General features: G+C 41.3%; 1 protein-coding gene across 4 annotated transcripts in view; it reads left to right on the top strand.

The window, feature by feature from the left end:
- Window positions 1-437: 437 nt before the first annotated feature.
- The window catches only part of bcam (basal cell adhesion molecule (Lutheran blood group)), a 49378-nt gene continuing 30214 nt past the window's right edge, over window positions 438-19601 (top strand). For 2 of the 4 annotated variants that reach the window (XM_026183760.1, XM_026183759.1), the window contains exons 1-2: window positions 439-751; window positions 15953-15982. In XM_026183760.1, coding sequence (XP_026039545.1) covers window positions 688-751; window positions 15953-15982 — 94 coding nt within the window. In that variant the 5' untranslated portion in view covers window positions 439-687. Of the gene's footprint in view, window positions 752-15952; window positions 15983-19601 lie in introns of all 4 variants that reach the window. The other 2 variants (XM_026183756.1, XM_026183757.1) reach the window with 2 other exon arrangements.

The following is a 19601-nucleotide window of genomic DNA, read 5'->3' as shown; positions in this document are numbered from 1 at the left end:
AAAGCCTATTTTATTAAGGCCATTTATTTATTTATTTAGCTAAGTCATTACCTTCTCAATGTCCTGGTCAAACACATACTTTGAGCTTTGGCCCATGTCTAGATTGAATTCAAAGGTTCCTAGACAAACCAAACTATTAATTATGACTGTGATTCAACCTTATGCATTTCATAGCGTGTTCCTTATAAGCTTAGTTAGATTTTTACGTAAGGGGTACTCTTTTTGAGCTGAGAGTCAGTAAGGCTCATGATAAAATCACTTTTAACTTCCCTTTAAGAGATCCTGCTGGCCCCCATGGACATATAGGCCCACGATTAGTCAGGCAAGTCTTTTCATTTCAAGGGAGAGAGAGAGAGAGGGAGAGAGAGAGAGAGAGAGAGAGAGAGAGAGAGAGAGAGGAAGGAGGGGGGTGTTTTGAGCGGAGAGGGGGTCACCTTTTGTGCAAATATATCAGCCAAGTAGACTGCCACCAGCATCAAATTTCCGTGTGTGTGTGTGTGAGAGAGAGACACGAAGAGTGCGCTGGACTCATTTTCCAGAGTGAGCGAGCGACAGAGAGTGAGAGAGGTTCAGAAAGCTTTGGAGCGTTTAAAGAAGAAACGACTTGCTGCTGTGCAACATTTCCACTCTGTTCACCCTTAAAAGACACCGTAAATACATTTTCCCGAAAAAGTTGGAAACGCGGCCATGGACGGGATAACATACGGACGCACGCTGCTCTTGTGCACCTTGCTCCTCTGGGTATTTCAAGGTAAGTGTCTTTAGTACTTTCCGTTATATTTTAAACGGACTCACTCCTGATTAACTTTCCCATGCTGATGACAGCGTGCTGACAGGATTTCTATGCCTTCGGGCTGAAAATGTATACTTTCTTTTTTTTAGTAGGGGAGTCCGACTTTGAGATGTCCGCCGCTTAAGCCACAAACCTGTCTGTCGGCTGCGTGCCGCAGCGGCTTATTAAGTTCTGAGCTATTTCATTAAGTTTGCCGTGTCTGTAATTTATTGTTTTTTCCTGAGAAACCGTAACCGACGTATTTACAAATGAGTGAAGCAGGACAAACCGAATCTAGTGGAAACCGGATTTATTCCCGGTTTAGCTTTGCACCAGACACAGGTCGCGCAGTCTCGATGAGTTGTTCACTAACGGGATGTTGCGTGTTGCACCTTTGGCTTTGTGTGGATGTGCGGGAGTTGCATTTCTGCAGCTAAATGCACTTTTTGACTGCGGTACGTTAGTTTGATGTGCTACCCCCCCCCCCCCCCCCCCCAAAAAAAAAAAAACCCCGAAACCCGACAACAGCAACAACAACACACAAACAAACAAACAAAACGCCCCCCAACAAGAAAAAAAGATGTCCAAGTTCAGATAAAGTAGCCTGTAGCTGGAAGAGAATCTACAAAAAGCTTTAAATCCTCTGATCACTTCAGTGAATCTCTTACCCTGGAGTGAAAGTCATAAGCTTTTATTGTGAAGACCATGTTGCTCCTCTCTTATTCTGTCTCATTCACGTCTGGCTGCTGCGGTGCAGTTTCCAGCGCTTTGATGTCTGATCTGCGGGATTTTCTGTCTCCTGTGTTGGCAGTGAGCCTTACCCTAAGCACCCCTAGGTGCTGCCAGGGAAACTAAGCCAGTTTAAATGCAACTTGATTTTAGCCTTGCATGTTCTTTGTCAGAGAAAAGTTTAGGATTGTGATCAAAGCCCATATTTCAGAGAGATGATGTGGAGCTGCATCAGGTTTATAGCTGTTCTAAGTGTGGCTGAGGCGATCTCTCCTCATATCACTGTAATATTTCATTGCTTAATTTCCTTAAAACATCGACTACATCATGATTTTTTTTTTGGTATTTCCCACATGCATGAGAAAGGTAGAGGTGTAGTCAAGAGTGGTAGCTTTTTGGTTGTCTATGGCAATAATAGACATTGTGGGTTCAGCACTTAAGATGACCTGAAGGATGATGGTTATCTTTTTGTCTTTTCTTACACTCTGTTTCCTGCATCACATCACAACAGTTGTGCTTTGCTGTCTGTTTGCCCTTTATTGAGCTTTAAACAGGTACCTACAAAAAAAGTGCCCTGTAATTAATGAAGTAAGTAGTGCATCACGCATCAGGCAGCTGTGCCGCATTGATTTAAAGGCTTGGCTCCAGGTGCTGTGCTCCCCCCTACCCGCCTGCCCCGTTCCCTCTGTGCCACGCCCTAGAGTTGCTGCTGGAAGGTCTGCTTAAGTCTGAGGATAAATCTTTCCTTTCCTTTTTTCCTTGGAGGTAAAGTTTGTCGAAGTTCTCTTTTTCTTTGTCTTTCTTTTGGCTTGGCTTTGTCTAATAATACCATCTTGTTATCTTGGGATTGTTTCATACAGACCTACATTCTCAAGTCTGCTGTCTCTTAAGTAGAGATTGTGCACATAGGAGAAGTTAAACTTTAATGCCAGTCAGGGCATTTCACTTCCACTTGCATTTCCATTTTCTACATGCAAGCAGTGCAAGCTCCAACTGTGTCAGTGGTGAACATGGACCTGAGCTAAATAGAACAGATGCACAAATATAAACCACCCGGTAGTCATATTTTATAGTTTGTTTGAGACTGTTCGGGCATGGGAAAAAAAGTTATCTACAAATGGTACAACCACTCATGATAGCCACAGATACCATGACAGCACCCTCTACTGACTGTAAACATTTTGACAGGAACAGTGAAGGAAGTGAGGAGTTACAGAACTTCAAAGTGTGCAACGAAGAAGGTCAGAGAGGATTACAGTCACTGGAAAAGTTGGACTATTAAAAGATATCATAATTATTTCTGAGGTTAAAATGTAAAAGGACAGTAAAATTATTCTTTTGGTAATGATATTTATTTCTACTTTTTTTCTATCACAGTCTGAGTGCTAAAGACGGATACAGTTTATAGAGGCTTAGGATTTATTTATTTATTTATTTTAGGTCTTACCATCTATGTGTACTGGAGCCAACGGGCACCTCTGCATTGGATGTGTTGGATGCACATGCTCTTAGTTTACTCAAAAGGAAAAAGGCCGTATGTATGGGCATGCCAGTAATTATTTAAGTGACACATGTGTATGTGTACTATGGCAGCCTGGATCACCCTTAGGTGCTCAGCATGCTGACGCCCTGAGTCATACTGACCCACTGACCCGTTCACTCACACATTCCTCCCGTAGGAATCAGCATTGAAAAAATTTGTAAGTCTGTTGGAAATTAGCAACACAATATTTACAGCTGAGACAAAAAAAAGCAATTAGAAAAAATTTAATTGGTGAAGTTAGTGTTTTGTGTTATTGCTTTTGTAAAATATAAACAGTAAAGTTGCTGAAGTTTAAGGCTGTTTTAAGTATACTTACAGGTTATAGCCTCCCACACCCCCCAATACCTCTAGAAGACACACTCTGTGATGCAGAGTAAAGAAAAGCAGAGTTTAAGTCAACAGTGCGTTCTTTGTGGTTGTGTGTATGACAAAAATGATAAGAGTATTTTTTGTGGGAATTTACTGTAAATGTTTGTCTCAACTTTTTATCTGTGACCAACCTGTGGTGTTAGAAAGAGCCTGTGGTGTTGGTGTTAGAAAGATGGTGGTTGACTTTCTCACACTATGCTTCCTGCAATGTCTTTCTCTGGCATCCCTAATAGAAACAAATGCAGTTTTCATGAATTAAAAAAAAAAATCAGAATCTGTCATTTTTAACCAAACATTAAGCTTTTTACCTTGTGTTTTCTTAAGTTCACTTACTTTAATGGATATTTTATTTCCAATTGGACCCTTCACGCCTCAAAAAGTGCCCTGTAATACAGTATATTTATAGTCAACAGTGGCTTCTTAGTTGTTTTGTATATGTCAAAAATAAGTTTATCAAAATTTGTTAGTGGGTATTTGCATAAGTTGTGTTAACACCATAGCTATGATCAGCCAGTGGTAATTTAAAGGAACATGTGGTCGTGGTGCCCATACTCTTTTCATCCTTTCTCATGCTGTGCTTCCTTTTTTGGAGAAAAAGTTTCTTAAAGTTCTGTTGTCAGTGTTTTTGTGTTGTTTGTGTTGTAAAACACACACATTAAAGTGACTGTAAAGGTTTTTTTTTTTATCCTAATGAAAAGTACTGTGGGATTATGGTAAAAACTACTAAAGATAGTCAAGATGGTTACGAACAAGTGAAGAGAATCATTGTGACAAGCATCAGCTGAGTTCAAGGTGTTATCCCTTAACATGTACGGTCAGCCTCTTTGTCTAACACCGCCCTAATTCCCACAGTCATTTCCTCACGTTTAATTTCTGTGCCCCCTGCCAGACCAGCTTCAAAAGTGCACCCCCTGCAGTGATGTGTAATTATTATGGTATTAGGTCAGAAAAAGAGCCATTTAGCCGCAAGGAGGTAGAATCTAGAAGACCTTTTTCACGGCTGTCCTGGGTCACTTGGTTTGAATTTTGAGGAACCACACGCTTGTATCCATTCTTAAATTTGTGAATCCTACAATGGATATGTTTGCACTGAAAGAACCCAAAAACATAGATACCTAGTTAATGTGCACTGCACTGGAGTCTGATGTTCAATACTGGGAAGAAGCAACATACGTATCTCAGTGTTATTTAAGCCTCTAGGGGTGGTGGGTTTGGAGTTGGAAGGCTGTAATTATGATGTTTGGGAATATATGTGTCTGTGTAACAGTAACGAAATAAATCACTGATGGAATGAGAGGCATACCTGTGGACGCGTCATAGCTTGCCCTGCGATGTGTGTGTTTGTTTGTCTTCACCTCAAATTCTATGGAGGACTTCCTTTCTCACTTTAAAGCCCCCTCTGACCACAATTCACAGGCAGTAATCCACATATAAACAAACAGTTAAAATGCGCTTTTCACCTCACCATCTCGAGACAGTTTTATAGGTGAAAAGCTGGAGACTCTTCACTGCCAGGTTGCATTCTTGTGCTTTAAATGGATTTGACTCAGTCGAACAACCTCTGGCCACAAATTGAACATTATTCAGTAAAAGTAAAGGGCACATTCAGGTTTGACTTGTGGTTGGAAGTCCATTTAGTAATCACTGGGTTTAGAGAAGGGAATTTTAGCATGCCCGCTAGTGTTTATAATTCGCAGTGAGTAAAACGTTAAAGCCCTTTGCAGCAGTTCGATAGGGCGCTAATGTTAGCTCGTGAGCTGGCACTCAGCCCTGATAGTCTACTGGGAATCTACAGATGGTAGACTGTGTGGTTAATCTTGGAAAAATCAGTCAGTAAGAACGAGAGAAGGATGTGGCTCGCAAATGTAATGGAAAAGTTTTTTGTCACTCTCATATATAACAAGAGTGTCAGAATGGCAAGGCAAAACTGTGATTACACACACACACACACACACACACACACACACACACACACACACACGCAAACAAACAAACAAAAGGTCTGTTTCTCCAGATTTGCTTTGTCTATGTTCCCATCTCTCTCACTCTATAATCATGTTTCTTATTACTTGTCTCATCTTTGTATTCCTCTGTCTGCTTTACATGCTGTCTTGGTCTGGTTGGTCTTTATATCTTGATCTTTATATATCTAAGTCCCTGCATTATGACTTATAAAGATTTAATGTTTCTTTTTTCTTTATTTTGTTGGTGAGGCTTCTGGTTGCTTTTACACCCATCTCTAGAGCTGTTATATGACAGATTTTTGGCCACTAGACACGTCCTTGTTTTGCACTTTCCAGTGCACTCATTTCAGTAATCATGTCTGTCTCTGTCACAGTTTGCATTTGAATATTTATTTCGATTTGTTTTAGTAGAAAAATATTAAAGCTACTACTTTATAATAATGCCACAAATATTAAGCAGTAACCAATGTAATCATATGGTTTGGCCTGTTTGTTTTAAGGCTTGCCATTAGTGGATGTGTAAAGAACGAAGGAAGGAAGCGGAGAGGAAGGGTAGGATGGAGACAGATCAAGGGATGGGATGAGAGATGATTACAGCTCACTATTGTCTTGCCACTGTGTAGTCTTGTTCTTCTTACCCCAGGGGAGGAAGTTGACAGCAGTGGGTAATTTCAAATACAACCTTGAAAAGAAGCACTTCCTTAATTGTGCGTCCTTGCCTCAAAATGTGTATATGTGGTGGCAAATTGGGGCTGGCGGTTGCAATTCAGGGTTGCAGCAAAATTGAAAATTCACACAAAGCTTTTTCAAGAGACGAGGTTAAGTGCTACCAGTCCATTTAGCACGAGAGTGCCGGAGCAACATGCAGATAAAAACCGTTATGTCTCACTGTGTTTGGGGGAGGAAGGTACAAAATAGGAGCAATGGCTTGAGCTCTTTTATATATCCAGTGTTTTAATCTGTGCCATAAAACAAAAACGAGCTACAGTCATTTGTTTCTGCCACACAACATGGATTCGCAAATCCTGTCCTGTGCAGTAGTTTTCGGCAATCAAATAGCAGCCAAGAGACAGATAAAACTGACAAAAGTGATAAAGGCAGAGATAGCGGGAGTAAGATCAGTCAGGCTGAGTGTGTCTGGATTGACGAATGCCAATTAGGAACGGGGAATGTCACGGAGAAAGCCTGCATCTGTGGCCAAGAAGATCATTTTCTTGGCAGTGGAGAAGAAATCCTAACCCCTGTGCCCCTCCAACCTTAAAGCCTCCATCTGACTGTTGGCTGGCAGAAGGTCCTCAGGGAGCCCCGCAAGCTGTTGCTTTTCAGACATCAACAGTTGCCTCAGCAGCAGTTGTTGAATGCAACCCCTCCAAAAAAGCCCTGTCACCCCCCTTCCTTCACACACTAACACTTGGGGTCCATTACCACCTTGTGTCTTTCCATACCACTGGCTTTGTCTGGTATGGCGAAAGGCGAGAGTAAAATTGTAGAACTGGTGCTGTGAATGCACTCGGAACTAAACTTGGTTGGTCTGTGGTTCATTGTGTATTTATCAAACATTTTAATAAAGGCTACTGAAAAATGAGGGTGAAATTTTACACACTTCATGTGCCACTAAAGTATAGTTTTCTAAATGTGGACAGAGACCTGAATGGACCCCTCTCCCAGGAATTGTTTCGAGGGTGGGGCTGCACTATAGTGGAGCCTCGAGGGATTTTTACTTCTTTTATCTGTATCACATAATGATAAGAAGGAGATGAGGGTGACTTGAAGTTCAGTAGGTAACTGAGTTTTTTCTATTTACTCAAACTTCTCCGGTGGTTTTCCCAAACCTCAATGAGTAATCTGTCTTTTAAGCCACATTTCATGCCCTATCACCCTGTTGCATCTGTCAGAACATTCTTGTGCCCCTTGAGTTTAATCTAGTTAATGGTTAAACACCAGTGGTTAACCTCTCCAGTATGATTGGTCACTGTTTGACAATGAGATCTTATTGCTTTAACTAGGCCATGGGGACCTGGGAGACTGGAGTAGTGAACATTAATCCTTTGCAATGGGAAGGAAGAGGTAAAGCAGAATGCGGAGGAGGGGGAGGGGGCTTGTGGAGGCATCTGTGGGTTAGGCTCAGAGGCGGTGTTTGTGTTACACCTCTAGCAAACACCTTTGTGGGTGTTTGGTTCTTTGAATTGGATGTTTTCTATGACTTCATGCCTTTATGTGTGAGAGCATGTTACCTGAGAGCAAGTCCATAATATAGTCACTGAACAGCTCCAGTGTCAGTTTCATAGGCTTTGAGTTAAAGAATTCACCTGAGGACATAGTTGGCCTTTGTTTTATGGAGGCTTTACTTTACTAGAGCGAAGCTGAAGCATCGACCATAACACTTACGTTTTCTTTGCTCCTCTCTGCCTGTGTGAACTTGAGTTTGAAAGAGAAGAGTGGAGGAGTAACGTTTCAATGTCCTGACTGTTAATGTTCTCCGCAAGTCCCATCTTGTGGAAGTCTCTTTTGCTCTGTTGCATTTCTCTCTGGAATTTGGTTGTCAGTCTCTTTGCTGCTCTCGACTTTAACTTCTCTACGTCTCTCAAACTCATTAGTGTTTCTGATCCAGTAACCTCTTTTTTTAATATTTCATCCATTATCTGTCTATCAACCCCATCAGGACCTAATACATGCATCCTTTATCCTCCTGAGCATGTGTTGTCGAAACATCACCACAGCTCAAGCAGAATGCGCCAATAGAAGCAGCATCTCTCAAATCCGTGGGTTTTCGGTGCAGTGAGGAAAAGGAGTCATTTTTTCTATAACTGACATTTCAGCTAATGACAATATTCAAACCAGAAGGGGTTTGACTCGCTGAGCAGCAACTTTCTGATTTTGTAACAGTATTTGTAAAGTTGCATCAGTTTGGTGCAGTAGCAGAGAGCATTCATGCCCGTCTTTGTTGGCAGCGCCGAAACTGAACCGTGTGGGTTTGTTCCCCGGTTGCCTCCATATTTGGGTAATACAAGAGGAGTCAACTTTCATGTTTTCATTTTTTATTTAGTCTAACAGAAAAATGTCCAAATGTGTTCCTGGCCCATATGAATATTACATCCAAAATCAATAGCGTTCAATTGGGTTATGACTCCATCGGCTAAATGACTCCCCAATTGCATGTCTGTGAATTCTTCGGAACAACAATCATGATATGATGGATAGTTATTGTGGGTATAATGGCAGACTAACATAGTGCCTAATTGATTTAGTCTCTTGTTATTAAGGACTAAAGTAATTATATTCCTAGTAGTTTGCCGCAAAAGCATCTCGCATTCTGCCCCAGCAGGCATAGTGCAGCATTAAGACTACATTTACTTAACCATTATTCTTACTGAATTATTATCAAGCAGTTGGGACCTAAGCGTTCTATGCACTGATGTAGTAATTTGATGGAGCACTTGTGAATCATGAGACTGGGTATTTGGTCTTTGAGAGAGGCTGAGAGGTCTAGGATAGGAGTTTGGTGGACCTGCTTTGATCCCATTTCCCACTCACACCATCCTCACACACTCATACTCTTTGAGATTTGTCTCCGCGGAGAATGATGAAAGATATGCCAACTCTTCATGTTGATTAGCAGTCTAGGCGTGTGCACTGCTCTTTGTGTGTATGCGTGTGCCTGTGCATTGAAAGCTGTGTGTGAGGGTGGGATTGGTTAATGGCAGGGGCAGAGAGGACACATGTTCAATAATAAGGCCTGACAAAGAGGGACAGGCAGAGGGAGGGATAGAGGGAGGATGGGAGGATGATGGAGCATTCGGTATGTCAGTGCTTTTCATTTTCATCGCTCCCTTCTTCTTACAGCTAGAAATCAATATTATGATAACTAAAATATGCTCCCACATTGAACTTCATCACAATATGATCAATCACGTAACAAAAGCAGACTGCATACACAGAGCTAAGCATATAAGGGCTTATTTTGCTTGGAATTATTGATTTAAACTAGGAGTGCAACTACGAATTGATGCTGTAATCATTTAATTGCTATTTTAACTATAGCAATATTGAAGAAAGACAAAAAAAAGTTATGATTGCATCTCTAATTTGGATCTGTGCATAAAAGATGACATAATTTATCATCACTTGAATGATAATTATACTAGTGAATACAAATGAAGCTGCATATCTCAGCTTTTTATGTGATCTCTCCTACACCCTGGATTTGTAGACCTCTGTATGTGAACAAGTGTACTTAATCATCTTTTTTTCATACATTGTCCTGATTAGAGGTTATGTGACATGAGAGGTTTTTAGGCAGTAGTAGTAGATAGTAGTAGAGTAATAGCAGAGACAGAAGCTATGAGGCAGGGTAAGATACAAGTGTATTCCACTCAACCGTTCACACATGCTGTAGCTTTGGGACTCCTCAGAGCTTCACTGTGTTATGTATTTTACAAGGAGGACTCTCTGCACCTGAACAGTGCTACATTGTTAAGGCATTCCTGTAGGCTGTTGGAATGCAGGTATTAATACTGGGAAGATTACACACATAGCAGAGAGAGAAAGAAAGACAGGGAGAGAGTCAAGGAAAGAAAGGAGGCATGTCGAAGAGAGGAGGTGCCGAGTAAAGGGAGCAGAGGAAGGCAGCAGGGTTGCTCAGTGAAGTATGGTACTTACTGAAGTATAGTTGTAACTATGTGGGAGTTCATGTCTAGAATGCAAACCACATTAACAGAACTAGTAGATGTGTGTACATGTCACAAAGGGGAGAGTTCGCGCTGGGTGTGGGGCCAGACGTTGCTCTGTGTGTGGGCACTCGTCACTTGAAGCAGCTAAAGCTGTTAGAAGCATGTGAACATTACTGCAACCCCAACATAACTTAGAATCCGGACTTAACAGAAGTTATAAATAGGTGTGTGTGTGTGTTCAATCCCATGTCAATGGCAGTACCAGCTTGTGATGGGACAGTGGTGAGTTTGTAGGCAAGCCCACACGAGAATGCAGAAAGGGTCCTCAACGGCTTGAACAATCCCACTTTTTCTTTTCTCTTTCATTTTCATTCTTAACTCTTACTGGCTTTCCCCCCATTTGCTTCAACATAAGGAAAAAATTTCTTTAATCTTTTTTTCTCTCTTAAGGATGATAGCTTAACTTCTCTCTTTTTGATCAGTGATAGTTTATTTTATTAGACTCTGTCTTTTTTTTGATTTACAGTGTATCATACGACGCTGCAATGGTTGTGGCTCCTAGTTTACCAGCTGGTGGTATATGATCCAGCCTGTCAGAGAAAAAGCCTGTTCTCCTTGGCAAGGAAGTTAGCAGGTTAAAGCTAGCCAAAAATCTACCATCTATCACATACACCCTTTTCTGTAGCCCCTCACCCACATACAAACTCTCCACCTCGCCCCATCTGTTTGTGTTTGTGTGTATGTGTGCCTATTTGGCACAGATAAAGGGGCAGTTGGTGTAACGGTTCACAAGAGCACCAAAGCCCGGCCCACTATCGGCATGACAGGGCAAAGATAGTTAAGGCTCAGGGTGCTGGAATAAGCAAAGCTAATGCTAACTCTCTGCTTATATACACTTGGAGGTGCTTCATGCTAGGAGCAGTTTGAGGAGATCCAGACCTTATGGTTATGATGCTACCAGCCAAACAATGTCATGCTTGTCTTCCTGCTGCTATCAGCCTGCTCTCTCTTCTCCCGCCTTGGTTATATCCAAGTATCAAAGCAGTACTGACTGTCCTTCACTGAATAATCCTCCCCTTCTACCCACTTCTTCCTGTTTTCCACTCTTTCTTGGCTTTCTCCCAATGCACAGTTAGCTAGTTTAGCAGGAAGGAGGAAACTGGCAGTGGGTACAGGTGAAGCAGAAAGAACCGTACAGTCATAGACTTAAGATTTTAATTGCACCGGCTGTATCTTACGCTTTCACATTATCTCTTTTTTTTTTATCTCTCCTATTAGCCACCCAGGCCTTTTTGCCTGTTTCACCTTCATTCAGCTACTTTTATGTCCTCATATCTTTTCTTGCTACTGCTATCATCATTGGTAGTCCTTCAATTTTGTTTCGCTCATTTGACTTTTTACACCACATCCCAGTGTCAGGGCCTTCTTCTGCTGTTTCTCGTCATCTATTCCCACTCGACTATGTGGTCAGAGCCCCTGCAGTGGATTATCAGTCAGTTGACTCACAAAGGGCAGCTAAAGCCTCCAGTACAAACATGAGACAATATCCAAATGATTGGCTGCTTGGCTCTGGACCATGGAAACAAGCTGCCATATCAGGCTGAGCCAGGCTTGGTCCACAGGTCTGCCCATAGACCACATTATGCTGTAACACTGATACACTGTAGTGTTTTTCTTTGTTTGCTGCAACTGGCTTCTGGTGTAGCACAATCCAAAATGGAATAAATTATCAGATGAATATAGAAACTGTGATCGATTGCTTTTACATGCAGTTATAATGCGTATTACTGAGAGGTAGAGTTTACTATGCGAAATTCATGTAAAGTAATTACAGTAATGGCCAGGAAGGAAGAAAGAGGAAGACAGAGAACACAGAAGAGATTTTGTGGATGTAGTGAAGGAGGACATGCAGTGGGCTTGTGTGACATGAGGGGATGGATGGTAGGGAAAGCGTGAGATGGAGGAAGATGATCTGCTGTGGTGACCCCTAAAGAGAGCAGCTGAAAGAAGTCTGGTTTTTTTTCAGTAGTTAATAAGGGCATATTTAGCCACCAATGAGTCCAGCAAATGTTTACCTCCTCCATCTTTACTAAATAGAAAGGTTTCCCCAAATTGCTATAAACTCTTTTTCAAGTAGCTGTCCCTTAATTTTCTGTTAATTGACTATTCGTTGCAGCTCTAATTCGTGTATATAAACTATATTCTGTTCAGCTTCCATATGTTTCCTGGTATTTGTGAAATGTTAGAGGTGAAGCAACCAGTTGGTGTGATTCATGACAGGAAAGGGTGGTGAGCATCTGGGTGCTAGTATGCTGAATGTATACTCTGAGTATAAAACCTCTTTAATCTTAGGAACACACTGTCCCCAATCTTTCGAGCCATCTGCCTTCACTTGTGCATGGCTAAAACTTAAACTAAAGTGTTACCTCCATGTGTCTCCCTGCTACCTCAGCCTGTATCTCACAGCTCATTATTGAGACACATGGTTGGCCCCGCTTCCCTTCCAGCTGCATTTCTGCTTAGAGATGGATCGCTGAAGTCATGGAAAATTCTGGAGGTCTAATGACAGACAGCTTCCACGTCTCCTGTCCATCAACTTAGCTCACCTCTCTTTCACATTCCTTAGGTCACACCTGGTTAGTATTACTTGCTTCTTCAAGGATTTGACAGATACCCCCCTCTTTCCTCCTCATTCTACCCCTGCCTTATACCTGTATGGACAAGCTTTTACTTGCCAGTGAAAACCTCTCTCAAACACCCCATCATAAATGTCAAGATTTGCCCAAGAGCCCCCAACATAACTGCAGAATGTATCTAATTATAGGTTTTACAACAGCATGCAGTTCTGTGTTTTTTTCTGACATACGGACTCAAGATACATTCTTTCAGAAAACCTCCCAACACTGTTAACTCAAAATATAATCATGAAAACAATTCTGAAAATGTAAATTGAATAGCTCCCTCGTGATCTTGAAAGCAGTTTTATCAGTAAAGTATGGATGATGACGAGTCGAGATCCGGTAAGGCAGCGTCATCACCTTTGAGTTTGTTTTATTAAAATGAGTTCAGTTGCGTTACGTCTGCTTTCCCCTCTGCTCTCCACCTCCCCCACCCCCATTCCCGTAATGAAAGGAATAGCTAACAGCTATGGATATAGCCAGAAGGTCGCAGATGTCTGGTAATATTCAGGATGTATTTCATTTCACCCCCTTCTCTTAATTTTCACTTCAGTTTAGCAATGGGTGATACATTGCGCTGATTTTCATTTCCCATATGTTGCTTTCAAAATTAGCAAAACATAAAAGCACTTTTATCTTTTTCCATCTTGATCGTGGTTGTTATCTCCAGTCCTTTACCCTTTGTTTGACTCCCTTTTCTCCTCCTTGTTCTTTAACCATTCATCAATGCTATCTTCCTTCTTCTAGCATCACATGTGTTCATGTCACTACATCACCTGATTCTTAGAGGGGATGGATGGTGCCAGGGTTGTAGAGGTGTCGATAGTTGTTCTTCAACACCCCTGAAAACTTACAGAAACCTCCTTCTCTTGGATGTGCACAGCAATCCTTGGCTTACAAACATATGATGTTTTATTTCCTCCATTATGCTAAACAACCAGCACTTACGATGCCCACACGGACCATCTGCTTCTGTAAAAAACCCAAAGCAAGCCTACTGGGTCAGAAAGCAGGATTTTCTTTCAGGCTAAGAGCTTTATATTGTAATTTAACAGAGAATGTGTTTTCAAGGAAAACAACGATAGTCAAAAATATATTTTCTGGTGTTGTTGAGGATTCTCAGACCAATATTTAATCACTGAAAGTTAGTGTTCATTAATATGACTTTTCTCCACACTTTAATTAAAGAAGAGGAACAAATCACTCTCCACACAGTCAGCCTCTGTGGTATGCTGCAGCCATGATTAAAGTGATACAAGGACACCCTGACACACTCCTTTCATATGCTTCATTTTTCCTTTGATCTTTGTATCTCTGAAAATTAGCTTCACATCTCCAGGCCAGTCTGGTGTATTTACTTTAGTGTTTTTTTCCTTCCTGTCAGCGTCTGTCATCTCTGTAATCTCTGTAATCTCTTCATGAAATCACTCGAGTCATTCTAACTTCATAAATGTTTTGTTTTCCTTGATATGGTATCTTGCATGAGAATTTGAGACAAACGTGGATGTTGCAAGAAGAGATGGGATGTTTGTTTGCATCTGATAACAAAATGGAAAGAAAGAATAGTTGGTAACGATCATTTACTGTCACACAGTGTCGCATGGCTGTCACATGTTTGCACGTCTTTATTTCCTGTGCTTCGTGACCCAAAGATACGTGTTGTCTGTACTGCTACAAATTACAGAAAAGTAACAAATCCTGACATGATAAAAAGCTAAAAATGATCAAAATGATCAAAAATCTAATGATTTATTTTTAATTATCTGAAAATAGTCAAACACACTTAAGCTTTTAACATTAAACGAATCCCCTCCCCCCCAGTTAGTTTCAACCTTTCAAAAATGAGCCTAATTTTAGATGATGACTCATGTGCTAATGTTGCTCTCATGCACGCCATTTTCTATCAAAAGAGAAAGCATACTAAAGACCACTATACTGATGAAATGTCTGTGGCAAACAAAGGCCTTGCATAATTGTACATTTATATGTATTGTGTATTCATGTTAGGATGATTTGTAGTGTGTGTTTGCTGTGTTTTTGTGAAAAGAAGCACAACTCAAAGGGTCAGAGATCCATCTGGTGTGAAGATCTCATGGGAAGCCAAACACATCACACATCAGCATTTGACCTTGAATATGTACACCATTAAAAAGACGAAAAGGATTAATGGTCCTGTGTTTTATTCTGCGAAAAGCAGGCCACAGGCACCGTGTTATCACGGAGAACTGGCATAGAATAGGTCCAATCTGTTTTTGTGTTGTCTGGGTTATAAAAAGGGACTGCGAATGCTTTGTGGTTCAAAAGCATGGTAGGGGAGCAGAGTTTGGGTTAGATATTTTTCATTGACATTATTCCGTCTAACCTTCTCCCCTCTCAGCCTCTACTCACTTCCCATTGACCAACCAACATTCATCTGTCGCATTCTCTTTCCATGACAACACCCCGCTGATTTGTTCTTTCTTTGACTCTTCCAGCAAACTCGAGAGCCCTCACCTGTACCTCCCCCTCCCCCTGTCCACACATTAGCCCCGCAGTATCTTTGTTTTCCATCTCCTGGACCTGCAGGTCTGCGCACGTTGAGACACGTGTTGTTTTGTCTCTCTCGGGTTTCACACATTCCAGATATTATCTCCAGGCTCCAGTTAGCTTATCTAAGGAAAGGCGGTCAATCATTTGACAGACAATGATAGATTGCGCCCTCTGAGTCAAGCCTGATGACTCCAGATGAAAGGCCTGCCGAAGGGGTGGCCTTGTCATGTTGGACAGTCGTCTAGTTATCATTTCAAATAACTTTGCTCTCCTGTTGTGGTTACTTTCCGATTTATCTCGCAGACTCACCAGAAAAGTGTCCCCGAGATCCGTTCAAATTAAAATGAATGATTATTATTTAAATCTTTGCTTCATTTGCCTAATTATTTCATCTGTTGTCTCCCATTTCTTTTCTAATCACATCATCATCCAAGCTATGAATAATAATTTAATGAAGCATTAATGAAAGTGAAAAATGTACGGGGTAGCAGATTGGAATTTTATGAGGACCGGAATAATGCACCTTCTGAAAGTCTCTGGCGAGCCTTGATGTGTAAATGAGTAAGACATCAGTGGTGCCTAAGTCAGAAAAATGTCCAATTTATGAGAAGTGGCTTCATAAAAAAATCAGAGCTTGAAATTGAAATTATTCATGGTTGACATTTCCTCGTGTTTCATTCTGCCATTTTAATTTTCAGGCTCTGTCGTTACAACCTTGGTTTTATCAGGTAACTGGCCGACAGTGTTCTCATTGTGTGTTTATTTCTGTCCCTGTGCGTGCCACCGTGTATATATCCACCTCTAATCCAGCCTTGGGCAGTTTCTGTCCCCTATAGGCTCAGTGTCAGCAGCTCGACTTTGATGTCAAGCCACAATTTATTCGTCTGTCTCTGTGGATTCCCCTGTTGTCCACATAATGTCAGGCAATCAATAATAATGTGACCTACCTATCTACTCTTGACTACCCACTGCTCAAGTTATTCACCCCACTGGCTGCACGGTTCCAATCTCTGACCTGCCCCTGCCCCTGAAGAAACCCCATATTCCCAATACTGCTTTTACCAATAATGCCTGTCTAGCTATGACAATAACCTATGTGTCTGTTACTGTGGTAACATACAGCCCTGTAAAGCAAAAGCGACCCCCTGCTTCTCTTGTTTAAAAAATAGTCTGTTCCTAATGAAAACAGATCAAGTCTGGAAGAGTAAGAATGGACACGGGGAAGCATAAAGAAAGTAGAGATGGACCGATCCGATATTACGTATCGGTATCGGTCCGATACTGACCTAAATTACTGGATCGGATATCGGAGAAAAATAAAAAATGTAATCCGATCCATTAAATATCACGAAAGCACCTCACAAAACTTGCAACACGCCGTAACTCACCTCAGAACGTATGCATCACGTGATAGAGCAGCTGTGGCATGCAGGACCTGTCGGTGGTCTGGATAGCATGTGGAGCTTCGCTAGCAACCTGGCATTTCATCTCCGACAAAGTTATCCCCGAGAGAAGTAAAGCAAGTGTGTAAGTCCATCTCTGAATGTTTGTAAAGCATTCCCACGTTAAGCTTAACAAGCGACTGCCTCTAGCTCTCCGGCTGCTACTTCAATCGTGAAACTGCTTAAATCAGCTGATCGGCTTTTCTGTCACGAGTCTGTCTCTCGTTTGTTTTTGGTCCACTTTGCGCCAGAAAGAGGAAACCAGCGGCTGAACAACAGCAGCACGTTTAAGCTTGATAAGCTGTTGTTAGAATTAATTTATTATTACTTTCTACTCGAGGATCTTTTTCTACGTAGCTGACGGCTGGTAACTGTGCAGGGGCGGATCTAGCAAAGTTTAGCCAGGGGGGCCGATAGGGCATTAACAGGGAAAAGGGGGCACAAAGACATACTTTTCTTTCTTATTCTCATTTAAAATGTCTAGCTTTTAATAAATAATTATCTGACACCCAAAGTTTTAATTTGATGTAAAATGAATAGAAGTCAATTACTGTATATAGTGACTATTAAGTCTAATATATATACCCTAGTAAGCTATAGTACTTTTTACTTTGGGAAGGTACCATCTGTGCAGTCTGCAATTTTGTTGAAGAAAGATGTTGAATCTATTTAATATTTCTTGAAAAATAATTGATTTCTGTGCATTTTTTTTTCACACTGCATCAAATTAAGGTTGATTACGTCGATTAAGCATCATGAGGTGGCGCGTGAGGGGTGGTTCCTTATTTTTTATTTATTTAATTTTGTTGTTGCTGGGAGTTGGAACCCTATTAGTTAGGTTGCTTAATATTTACGCTAAGTACTCTTTAAAATACCAGAATAGGGAGGATGGTGTAGGTCTAAGTTTATTAGATTGATCAGTATTGCTGAACTATGAAATATTTTTTTTGTATACAGGTATAACAGAATAGCTTTAGTGTAGTTGTTGTTTTAAACTTGAGTATGAACTTGCAGACTTGCAAAATGCAGCAAGATATTTTAAAAAACAGTTTTGTTGATTAAAAAACACTATATCGGATTCATATCGGTATCGGCAGATATCCAAATTTATGATATCGGTATCGGTATCGGACATAAAAAAGTGGTATCGTGCCATCTCTAAAAGAAAGTGAAAAAAATCTAATCAAGAGATGAACAGCTGCTTGTTCATGAATATATTTGCCGAGCCCACCATATTCCCACCCCCACCCACCCCAACTCTTTCTCCCTCTGTTGAACCCCCACTGTATTTCTGAAGAGCTAATAGAGAGTGGGAGAAGACAGGTGTGCCATTATACTGCAGATTAGCAAAGAATGCTAGAAGGTTAAAACAGTCTGCCTAACTCAGATGTGCATTTGTGTGCGAGCTCATATTCCTCTGGAATTGCATTAAAATCAGTGTGTGTGTGTGTGTATAATACATGATCTGAATGCTTGTCATGATATGTATGCTTGCCCTGTCCATATGCTGAATGATATTTGAAATATGCTCACTGGGTGTGTAAATGTATGTGTGTGCGTGTGCATACCACATCTTTCTTCCGTCTCCTTGCCCTACCCATGTGTGGCTGAGTGCTAGGACCTCGCTATCTTCTAGTCTCCAGCTTATCTGCTTGCCTGTCTTGGAGTGTTGGTGCAGAAAATAGAAACTACTTAGTGGGAATTCATTCTTTTTTCCTTTCCTTGTTTGAAATATGTCCTTCACATGCAGCAAAATACCGTGCAAGAAAAAAAAAGTAATGCAGTGGGATGTGAACAGTGATGTGGAATGCTTTTAACTATCAGTAAGGCCTTTTTTCATTTTTATAATGAGTTATCTGCATGAGAAAACTGTTGGCATCAGTTTGACTCAGAATTCTATTTGGAAAAGCAGCCTGCATACGAATGAGTGTGCAGCTACTGTGTCTCCATCCATAAATATGTTGCAGTTAGCTATGTGTGCACATGGCCGTGTATATTTTCTCCTACCACCTAACGTCTTACAGTGTGGTTGTTAGTGGGTTTTTCCAGTTCCCAGCCTCTCAGCCAGCCTAACACTAGCCAGTCAGTCAGCCATGTGGTCCCTCTCCACTCTAATTAAACTCACCGTGGTTCCAAAGACACAACCTCTATGCCAAACTTTGTGTCAGCTGCTGCCAAAACCCGTGCATGTACGGGTGTGTCAGAATGAGAAAAATGGAGAGGGAAGAGTGGTGTTATAAGCACATTTGCTTCTCTTTTTACTTAGTCAAGATGTAGTAGAAGAATGTGCCAAGGCACAGGAGGACCAGTGGAAGAACAAATGGAAATGTGGGAGTAGAAACAAAGAAGGATCTACAGTAGACAGCACATTCAAATGATTGCCTTATGAAGGAAAAGAGGGAATTTAGTGGATTTAGAAATCAGGGAGAAGAAGGAGGAGGAAAATGATGGAGAATAGTAATTAACTCTGAATTATTCTATCTTTGAGGGATCAGGGGGATTAATCGAGGCTTTGGTTTGGATTCTGCACCTTTCCCTCTGTTGCACCATGGGAGTCTGGTTCCTGTATGCAAATGCGTGTTTGTGTGTGCACACATTTTCTGTGTGCATGCCCGCATGTGTCGTGGTGTAGTCCAGAAGGCTTCATGTGTCTGTGCCAGTGGGCTTGTGACCATATCTACCAGCCACCCAGCCAGCCAGTGCTGGTGTGTGTATTGATGTGTGACTTTGTACCCCACACTTACTGAAGTTCATCCAAGCATTATAAGTTAATCCGCCATAATAGGCAAAAAAACAGAAAGTGGGGGTCATGGTAGGTAGGGTTGAGGGTGGGTGCAGGGCATTAAAACATAGTGAATGTGTGTTTCTTTGTCTCTGTGTATGCATAACAGTCTGCTATGTGTGA

The sequence above is a fragment of the Astatotilapia calliptera genome, chromosome 11, assembly GCF_900246225.1.
Source record: "Astatotilapia calliptera chromosome 11, fAstCal1.2, whole genome shotgun sequence".
In the NCBI taxonomy this organism is placed as follows: Eukaryota; Metazoa; Chordata; class Actinopteri; order Cichliformes; family Cichlidae; genus Astatotilapia; species Astatotilapia calliptera.
The sequence above is the reverse complement of the archived record's forward strand: the minus strand, read 5'-3'. Positions and strand labels throughout refer to the sequence as shown.